The sequence below is a fragment of the Tarenaya hassleriana genome, unplaced genomic scaffold (assembly GCF_000463585.1).
Source record: "Tarenaya hassleriana unplaced genomic scaffold, ASM46358v1 Cleome110, whole genome shotgun sequence".
In the NCBI taxonomy this organism is placed as follows: domain Eukaryota; kingdom Viridiplantae; phylum Streptophyta; class Magnoliopsida; order Brassicales; family Cleomaceae; genus Tarenaya; species Tarenaya hassleriana.
The window spans coordinates 27,929-37,660 of record NW_010961291.1 but is presented as its reverse complement, the minus strand read 5'-3'; the positions used below and the strand labels follow the sequence as shown (position 1 = coordinate 37,660).

General features: G+C 37.7%; 1 protein-coding gene across 4 annotated transcripts; it reads right to left on the bottom strand.

The window, feature by feature from the left end:
- Nucleotides 1-3,617: 3,617 nt before the first annotated feature.
- On the bottom strand, nucleotides 3,618-7,542 carry LOC104806019 (peroxisome biogenesis factor 10). 4 transcript variants are annotated; one of them, XM_010530738.2, is made up of 12 exons: nucleotides 7,207-7,542; nucleotides 7,036-7,067; nucleotides 6,794-6,883; nucleotides 6,540-6,634; nucleotides 6,218-6,431; nucleotides 5,837-5,906; nucleotides 5,678-5,756; nucleotides 5,390-5,523; nucleotides 4,979-5,073; nucleotides 4,558-4,634; nucleotides 3,942-4,143; nucleotides 3,618-3,857 (listed from the first exon to the last, which is right to left on the bottom strand). In XM_010530738.2, the coding sequence occupies exons 1-11, from the start codon at nucleotides 7,403-7,405 to the stop codon at nucleotides 4,041-4,043; spliced, it is 1,188 nt and encodes a 395-aa protein (XP_010529040.1). In that variant the 5' UTR covers nucleotides 7,406-7,542; the 3' UTR covers nucleotides 3,618-3,857; nucleotides 3,942-4,040. The 4 variants fall into 4 exon arrangements, with proteins under 4 accessions (XP_010529040.1, XP_010529037.1, XP_010529039.1 ...); XM_010530735.2 differs by having other exon boundaries at nucleotides 6,540-6,627; nucleotides 6,794-6,914; nucleotides 7,207-7,536; XM_010530737.1 differs by having other exon boundaries at nucleotides 3,618-4,143; nucleotides 6,540-6,627; nucleotides 6,794-6,914; nucleotides 7,207-7,536.
- Nucleotides 7,543-9,732: the final 2,190 nt, after the last annotated feature.

The window sequence follows — 9,732 nt, the reverse complement described above, 5'->3', positions numbered from 1 at the left end:
CCTGCTGAATTCTCACACGACGATGTAAATCCTTCAAAGACATGTCTTTAGGTTTTTGCCTCAGATCATTCTTGAAACTCGTCCACGATGGAGTCAATTTTTCAATCAGAGTTGCCATCTGGAACCGTTCATTCACCATGATGCCTTGTCCCGCCAAATTGAGGAAGATGATTTGCAATTTATCTACTTGTTCCACAACACTCCTTATATATACCATACGGTAGTTTAGGAGCTTGACTACACCATTCGCCCTTGGCTAGCCTATTCGACCCGATACTTATGATCAATCACTTCCAGAGTTGCTTAGCTGTAACATATCTGGAGAAAAATCGTTCAGCACAAAGTTCCAACACATGAAACTGTTATGTTTCCATTGTTGGCAACTAGCTAGAGATTGGTGATGTCGCAAATCTAGGTGCAGAAATATGATCAAGTAATAATATCCTAGATTCAACAAATACCGCAAATGTACAGTTCAATTGTAGTAACTAGGGTCGAACACAGGGACAAGAGTAAACAAATGAATTGAATCTAAATCTAAGTCTAAATCCAAAGAAAATAATGTAGGAATGAGAGTATAACGAAACAAACGATAGAACGATTTTAAAACTATAAATGAACACTGCAGGCTTCGGGATTGCTTTACGTGCAAGGATCTTTCAAAAGATGCAAACTTAGTGGTTTATCTATCCAATCCAGAGAATTCAACCTCTAAGGTAGAGATTAACTCTTCCAAGTCTAATCTCACTATCCAGGTTTAATCATACCAATCTCCCGATTCAATAATCTAAAACTCTGGATGCATGAACGAATGCTATCATGATTCCTAGGCAAATACCCATCTCCCGATGTGATACATGTTATATTTATTGAATTATTTCCAGATTATAATCTCATATGTCTATATGAATTAAAACCCTAAGTTCATTCAACCAAGTGGCCAACGAGATCAAAAGCATTAAGAACAATTCAATAAACTGAATGGAATAAATAGATCCACAAAGTCTGGAAATAAAAACCAAAGATCCTTACATCCCTAACCTACAGCTATGGGACTACTCGCTAAACATCGAGACGTCAGGGTTCACAAAACATCGTAAAATAGAAGAAAGAAAGAATGCTTAGTCGATTTTCCGGCTTCGTAATCTCCGTCTTCTACTTCGATCTCTTGCCTCTTGATAATCTCCCTCTTTTTATGTGCTCTAGGGTGTGTTTTTTGTCAAAAATATGAATGTTTTCGACCTTGGAGGCTAACCCTAGTTAATCCTTCTTTTTCTGGGCCAAAATTTGGAATATTTTCAAAATCTGGTAAGTGACCCGATCGTGTGGCTGAAAGTGACACGATCGTGCCACTTAGAAGTTTTGACAGACTTCATAAATTCACTCATAACTTTTTGCTTCGACATTGGATTTCGGTGATTTTAGCGTCTATGCGTAGATATCGAAGAGAGCTTTCCAATGATGTAGAGAATGCATGATTTGGACTTGTAGAGTGAAAATTATTGGATTTGCAAGATCTAACGTTTATGAGCTTCACGTTTTCTCCGAAACAACTCCAAATGTTCCCGATTTGTCCGTGATGTTCCGTAATCCATATTTTCCACTCCTTTTGCTCTCTTTATGTGTGAAAACCTGTTTAAACACTAAAGAACACAACCATGCAATATCGAAGCCAAATGTGCCCTAGAATGTCTACAAATATATAAAACCGAGTGAAATACGCTAGACATCATATATCAAAACATCACCCAAAGTACGTGTTATCAATTGGACGTTGCCCTCCTCTAGGATTGGTTCCTCTTCAGTGAGGTACCGTGACAACTAAAGTTGTGTTAAGAAAAACAACATCTTTTGTTGCCAGCGTTTAAAATTTTGACCCTTAAATTGTTTAGGTCTCTCAGCCGAGCCAATTGGCACAATAGGAATTGCCTGATTTTTGGAATTCGCAACAACCGAAGGAATTCCTAGTGGAACAACAATGTTCGGAACGTTTGGCACTTGGTTATTCATATTTGTGCCAGCAGAATCATGATTAACGGGGTTCGTAACCTCCGTTATTTGAGGATTCTCAACATCGATATTTATAGCAGGAATCTCATTCCTTGGAGCAGTATTTGAATCTATGGGATTTCTTGGATTATCAATGATCTGTAGAATAAATCCAATTATTATTAGCTTTCAAAAAGCTTATAAACTAAACCGAGTTTCACTTAACTTATAAAGGGCTTCCTCTTCAAACCCGGCCTATTAAGACAAAACTTGCTTCCTCAATTTGTAGGAAAAGTTACGTCTGATTTTGTTCATCGGTTTTTTTTTTCTTTTCGAAAAACAATATTCCAACATTTTTTTTCCACAAAAACACTTTTGAATAAAAGATATTGGGCTTTTCTCTTATGGGCTTTTAGACTAATCTTCTTAAATTTGGCCAAAACAAAACTTTTCAATTTGGACTTACTTTTTTGGGCTTTTCAATTAACCTCTTTGAATTTAATTTGAGCTTCCATTTGGTTAAACTCTTTGAATTTAATTGAGCTCATATTAAATATTAAATTTTGGATTTAAATTCAATTGGGCTTAGACTCATTAATATTTGGACAAGAAAACAACTATTTATTTTTTTTTTCAACATATTTTTTTTAATCTAATTGATTTTATATCCAAATTCGTGTGAGGTTTTATACGGAAACTGAAAGAGATTGAGGCACTTACCCGAAAAGTTTGACTCGTGTTAACTATGAATCGAACTTAAAATTGTTGGGGACACCGGTTGTTGAAGACATCAAAACTCCGGCAATTCTAACGATTCCAGATAAGTACCTGTAATTAAAGATTATTTTATCGAGACCTGTGAAACATCGTTTCTTTAAGTTCGATTTCCGTGCCACCTCTAAAACTTCGAGGCTATTGGAGCACGGTTAACTCTCAGGATACAGCGACTGCGTATTCGGAAGAAGCTTTTCAAATACCAAGTGAACTCAAAGAGAGATATGAGCAAATATGTGAATGCTCTTTTTTTTTCCCTCTAGAATGCTTGTTTTTTTTCTATGTTAAATGAGTTAACCCAAGACTCATATTTATGAGGAGAGAATCTCAAAATAATTTCAATCATATTTTATTTTGATATTATTTCGATTGATATTGATCATATTTGATTGATTTTCTGCAGATTTTATTCAAATTTGATTTTCAAAATCAATCAAAAATATTCTCTCAATATTCTATAAATTTTCTATTAAAGTTTTTAGAACTTTCCACGGATCGTACTTCTCACGTGGTAGACCCGTATGACTGACCGGGTGTAAGAAACATTTATTTCTGGAATTCAATCACATTATACAAAAAAAAAAGTATTCATCAACGATGTATTCAACATCAAATCCGAAACCCTAGAAACCGAAATACTAGGATTTGATATCGGATAATATAAAGTTTCAAAAGCGCGACCTGACTACTAATCTATAGATGTCTAATAGTGAGCATATTAGAAAATAGTTTAATTGTGTACAGGCAATGACAAACTATGGTTCTGTTCTCGAACAACGATGGTTTATTGGTTGGGATCCCTGTCCCCTTCTAAAAAAAACACCACCCATTCAAACTATATGACCGTAGAAATATGACTGCAAATAAAAAACAGATTTAACATAAAAGCCCATATATCATGGTTTTGAATGACATCTAATATCCAACAAAATCAACATTGTCTCTAGACGTCCACGCATCGAAATGGAGAGGGGTTTGCTATTAATTGCAAGGCCAAGATCTCATCGCAACAACTTGCAATGAGTTCACAATAGTCTTGGAGGGTTTTACCGGAAAAGCCCACACAAGGCTTAGAATGCCATGAACTGGATCTCCTGCAAGTATGTGTATACACTGTCAAACAAAAACATTCTAAAGTCTGAAAATGATCGTTCAGGTCATGTCGTAACGAAGCTTACACCCAATTGTTTCTTTCCTTTATCTTTTCTGTCTTAACCAATGTTACTTTCCCAGATTCTTGCTGGTGGTTGATTTTCTTTCGTTTTGCTTGGCTTGAGCTAAAAATCTGAGTGGTATAGACAAACCAAACTCGAGTGAGTAATGGGTGTTCGGCAAAGAGGGCATTCTTGCTTCTCGTTGCACCATTCCATAATGCAGGCCCTGCATATACATCACAACGAAAATGTAAGAGGGAAAAACCGGATGAGTCTTAAAATGCAGCAGGCGTCCATGGAAAGAATACTATTTCAATATCCTCTAGATTGGTTCTGTATTTCAGTGACAAGTTAGTTGTTTAAGGAAAGAAAATTTGATTTCGATAACTCATTACCAAAGTTTGTATTTCTAAGTCAGGAAAAGAAATAGCCTCATCTTTCTGTTTAAATTGGGTTTAGATAAATCAGGATCCTATCTAACCCGTGCAAATCTGATTAACCAAACCAAATCAAAACAAACTGGTATTGTTTTGATCTTGCAACCGTAAAAGCATTTCAAGGTCTTCTTGGCAATGTTTTGGTAACTGGTCTGACATCAGATGCATGAGAAAGTAACAGTTACATGACAGAGGAATATTACCAACAGAATACATGGCCACAAGTTGTAGCTGTTGGGTGCCGACGGTTACTCAAACAGAGAGTGCATTTCCCAACTCCCTGCACTCACGATTCAGTAGAAGGTAAACAACAATATCGTCTATGAGAAGCCATTGATTCTACGAAATACAAGAGAAAATAACAATTATCTGAATTCTGAAGAAGAAATGATGAGAGTATGATGAATGCCGAATGAGTGTTACAGACAACACTGACTAAACTTCTAAAATTTTGTACCTAGGTTACACTCAGGCGCATAAAAAGAACCTCAAGCACAGGCAAGAATGTTGTTTGGAGTTTTGGTATGCGTTTTCTCAAGCTGTTACTTCTCTCACCAGTAGTAATCATTAATCAAGATTGTAAGCCCTTGGGAATAACCCAGGTTTCAAGTTCTTTACAGTTACCTCTGAGGTTGAGGTCGAATCTGAAACCCAATTTCCAGTTTCGGCTTCTGGAGGTATCAAATTTCCCTCTTCGTTTAGGACAGGCAACCCTCTCCCTGCAATAACAAATACCGTTTGAGCCCAAGAAGGATTGCTATGCTAAATATTGAAATCGAAGCCCATGCCACTATCTCCTCAGACATCCACTTCCCAGAAAACCTTTACTCAGTTGCCAGATTATGTGAATCTTTATGGACTTTAGTTTGTCCAATTTAATACCAATATCCTTCGGGAAAAAAACATTCTTTACATACGGAAAATATCTAAAAATCTAGAAATATATAAAGCAAGATCATTCACAACGAAGACAACAAAATGATACCTAAAACGAAAAGTTAGAAGAAGGTAAAATAATGTCTTTAAAATACAAACCTCCTGAAGTTTGGTAAGATCCTAGAGATGTCTGCTGAACAGAACTTGAGATAGATGACAAGTTACTTCGACGTAAACCCTCAGCAGCGAGGATGCACAACTGGATTAGAAGGAAAATCCCAAGAATTTGGTATCTGCCACAAAAGTATGAAAGGCAGTTTAGTAACACTACCAACTAATTTCAGATCCTGTAAGTGCATTCACAAAAATTATCAACACATGCAGCTAATTTAACCTTCCTAGCAAAAGTGAATAATTGCCGCTGGAAGAAGATGGAGAAATCGGTACCTAGGGCGATGATTTGTTTGCTTTCCTATGAACACATAGCGAATTCCTGCCGCACGTTTTGATATATGGTAATAGAGTCCTGAAGAGAATGCAGATAGCTGGTAAAGATAAGTGCATACTATTTCTCCATGGGCATTTACATGATTCATCAAACTTTACCTTCAAAGTAGAAGAACATCAAATTTGCACGGAGAAACAATTGTAGAACTTCGCGAGCAACAGGGAGAACCTGAAATTGACACCTCTGTGTAAATGATTATGGGAAAACATCACAAGAACTAACTAGAATCAATGTACTTGGACTTAGGAGATACATCAGAAGAAAAGTAAAGGGGAGAATACAGATATCTGCAGCACTTAATTGAATGACAACTGATCTGAACAACTTTGATATAAATTTAAAGGGTACATGAAATCAAGCAGCAGTAGATTATAGTAGTGAGTAGTGATAGACAGAATAAATCAATATCAGCACATCCCAGCCTCAAATAGTTTGGACATGTAAATGAATAATGAAAATTAGGCTTGAGGGGTACATACCACAGGCCATCTCCGAATAGCGCAATACCATAGTCTCTTAAATTTGTCTTTCAACTTAGAGACTGCAGAAGCTGAAGTTGCTGTTTCGGGTGAAGATGGAAGATCAATCATTGTTGGTGGCTGGTTATGACCACCACTCTGAAGGGCAATATTGCCATAAAACTCATCAGAATGGGACTCAGCAAAGGACATTGCTTGTGCGGAAGCCCTAGAGCTGTTCATGAAGACAATTAACCGTTATCATTGATGAAGAGCTCTACAGTTAGTTCACAGCAAGACTCAAACTTCTATTTTCAAACAAGAATATGACGGCCAGTGGCACCTAAGTTTCTCGGCAATATATGGTACTGCTGTCTGGTAAACAATGAATAAAGCACGCCTAGCTGGTGTAGGTGAGAGTCCATGAGGTCCTGCAACCTAAAACATCATTCCTCATCAAACAAGCAATTTTTCCAATCAAAATTTACATTCTCCGAAAACTTATGAAAAGCTGACAAAGGCCAAACGTTTCGTGTAACCCTATGCATGTTTACAGTAAAGAAGGTAAACGCAGAAACATGAACCACAGACTGAAACCTGTATAATGTCGCAGTATTCTTCTCCTAATGTTTGTTGCCCTGAACCTGTCGTCAGAACGTAATAAAGCATTTGCCCGAGAAGCTTCATCTGCCAAAAACCATGAAGAAAGAGAGACACGCTGATCACAATCTCACAGCAACAGCAGCCCCAAAAAGAAGAACGAAACTTTAGTTTTGAAACCATAAAATAAAATATAATTTATAACAATTTATCATAAGTATGAGTATACATGGTCTCACCTCATTCTGATAAGCTAAAGCAATCCTGGTACCTAATCAATAGAAGCAGAGAGTGGATTAGAATCCGACGGGTAGCTCGAAGATTGAGCAGATTTATGATTACGATGAAAATTTCACAAGATTAATCAGAAAACTTTCCTTTGTCGACATTCTGAGGGCGAAATTTCGTACCGAACAGATGACGGAAGGCATCGCGACAGGCATCGTAGACGAAGGAGGCGTACTGGTCGTCTTTCTCCGCCGCTCTCATGATCTCCGGCTGAGCCGCCGGTTGAAATCGCCGGATTCCGCCGGACGGAGAGGCTCCGCCATCGTGAAACCCGCTCGAACTCGGATCGTCCCGATCGGACTGCCCATCTTTGAGTCTCATCTTCTCTTCTTTCGTCTGCGGTTTTCGTGCCCGTGGTGTGGACGGATGGATGAATGACCGGTGGGCAGCTTTACTTGTCGATGAGGTGACGTCACCGAGCTTGTTTTATTGCGGCGGTATGCAAACCGGGATCCAAAGCGGCCGCTTTATTTTCGGTTTGGTCGGCTAGAATTGCATTTTGCTATTTAAGGGGTTAGACAATTTATTTTTATTTTTTTGTTTAAAGGCTGTATTTGTATTTTTTGCGAAAAGGATAGTATTTCATTTTTAGTATTTCAATTCATCCAAAATTTTTATACAATTGTTTTTCAATCATTACAAAAACTAATTGAAAAGGCATGGTTGAAGTAAAAGAAAGAGCATATTAATTTATGTTCTTGCTAGAACAACATAGAGCATAGATGAAATATTGAAGAAATCAAAAAGCATGGACAAAATATGGGGAACAGAAGCAGCATGGGCTATTGTACATTAAAGAAATAGAATAAGAAAAAGAGAGAGGTGTATATGTCAAAATGAGGATATCATTTTCGTGCATCTCTCCTTAAACGCAACTGAAGAGGGTCTACAACATATGAGTGGGAGACCATTGCCATGGAGAGCTGATCATGAGAGATTGGTGAGTGCAATATGTATGAAAAACACATGTGAGTGATTTGTGAGAGAGAGCGATGTGTACTTGAGGGAAGCCTTCAAATAATAGGCGAACTGCTCACTGTCTAGATGTAGTCTAGGGTAACACGTGGTGTGCGTTGCACACAATGTGTTTGGGGTTGATAGAATTCCAAGTGATACTGGAGTTCTACTCTAGGGGAGTAAAACGAGAGGGTTGAGTGATACTTGGAAATGTTTGAAGTGTACTTGACTTGTATCAGATGAATATAATCAGTTCGAAAGTTTTGACTTGTGAAATCGTGTACATTTGCTTTTTCAATTAGTATCAGAGCAGGTCACTAGTCGTACGAAATTCTTCTCTCATATCGGTATATGATTCGGTTCACACGATAGATGGATTCAATAAATTTCAGTCTCTCAAAAAGCATGCTATGTTGGATTCTACCAACTATGGACATTGGAAGGTCAAGACTAGTGCCTACATCTGAGGTCTTGATGAAGATGTTTGGAACACAGTTACTGATGGATGGGCTCGACCTACTAACGTGATTGATGGGGAAAGAAAACCAAAACAAAAAATGGAGTGGACAGTGCAAGCAAAAAAGGAACCTGAATCAGAAAGTCTTGTCTATCATATTCAGTACCATATGCCATGAAGAGTTCACTCAGATTCAAGGATGTGAAACTGCAAAAGAAGCTTGTGACAATTTATAACTTATCCATGAAGGTACTTCCAAAGTGAAGAAGAACAGATTAGATATGATAGACTATCAGTTTGAGCGTTTGAGGATGAGAGAATATGAGAGCATTAAGGAGTTCTTTGGAAAACTGAGTGCCTTGTCAAATGAAGCAAATGTACTTAGGAAGAAGTTTAGTGATGATAAACTTGTGAAGAAATTTCTAAACAGTTTGCCAGCTAAGTATCACTCTCAGATTTTGGTATTCGAAGGGGTAAACAATCTGGATACAGTTAGCTTCAAAGAAGCAGTAGGGACTTTCGTTGCACATGAGTTGAGATTGCAACTCATGCATGAGGGGTCATCCACCTCAACAAAGAAGGGAATAACTTTGTACATGCAAGAGACAAAACAGTCAAAGGTTGAAATCAAGAAGCCTGTCAAGTTCAAAAGGTCATCTGAAGAAGATCTGAAGGAAGAAATGTCTCATATTAGTAGGAAGTTTAACAGATTTTTCGAAGGGAATAAGAGATTTGGACAAAGAAATGACAAAGGCACTGAAAAATGTTTGGAATGCGTGGGTACCAGACATTGGAAGGCTGAATGTCTGAGCATCGTAAAAAGGGAGATTGTGCTTAAGAATCTAAGAGAAATTCAATGCTTCGAATGCACGGGATTCGGATACACTAAGAAGGAATGTGTCAAACGGAAAGGAAAGTCACAGATCACACGTGAAGAGGATACTACAGATTTCGATAGTGATAACAATGATGATGAGCTATCCAACCTTGTTGCATTTATAGGAATTATTGCAGAAGAAGATGAACTAGTAGAAAACAATGGCGATGAAGAAGTCACTGAAGAAGAGTTGTTCAAAGAAATGACAAGGCTTGTTCAGATGAACACGCTTCTACTAAGTGACAAGGAACGATTGGAGAAAGAGCGTAGAAATACTCAGGTCCAACTGAAAACTACTCAAGAGAAGCTAGCACGAATAGTGGAAGAATCCTCACTCATGAAGTGTCAGCTCGAAGA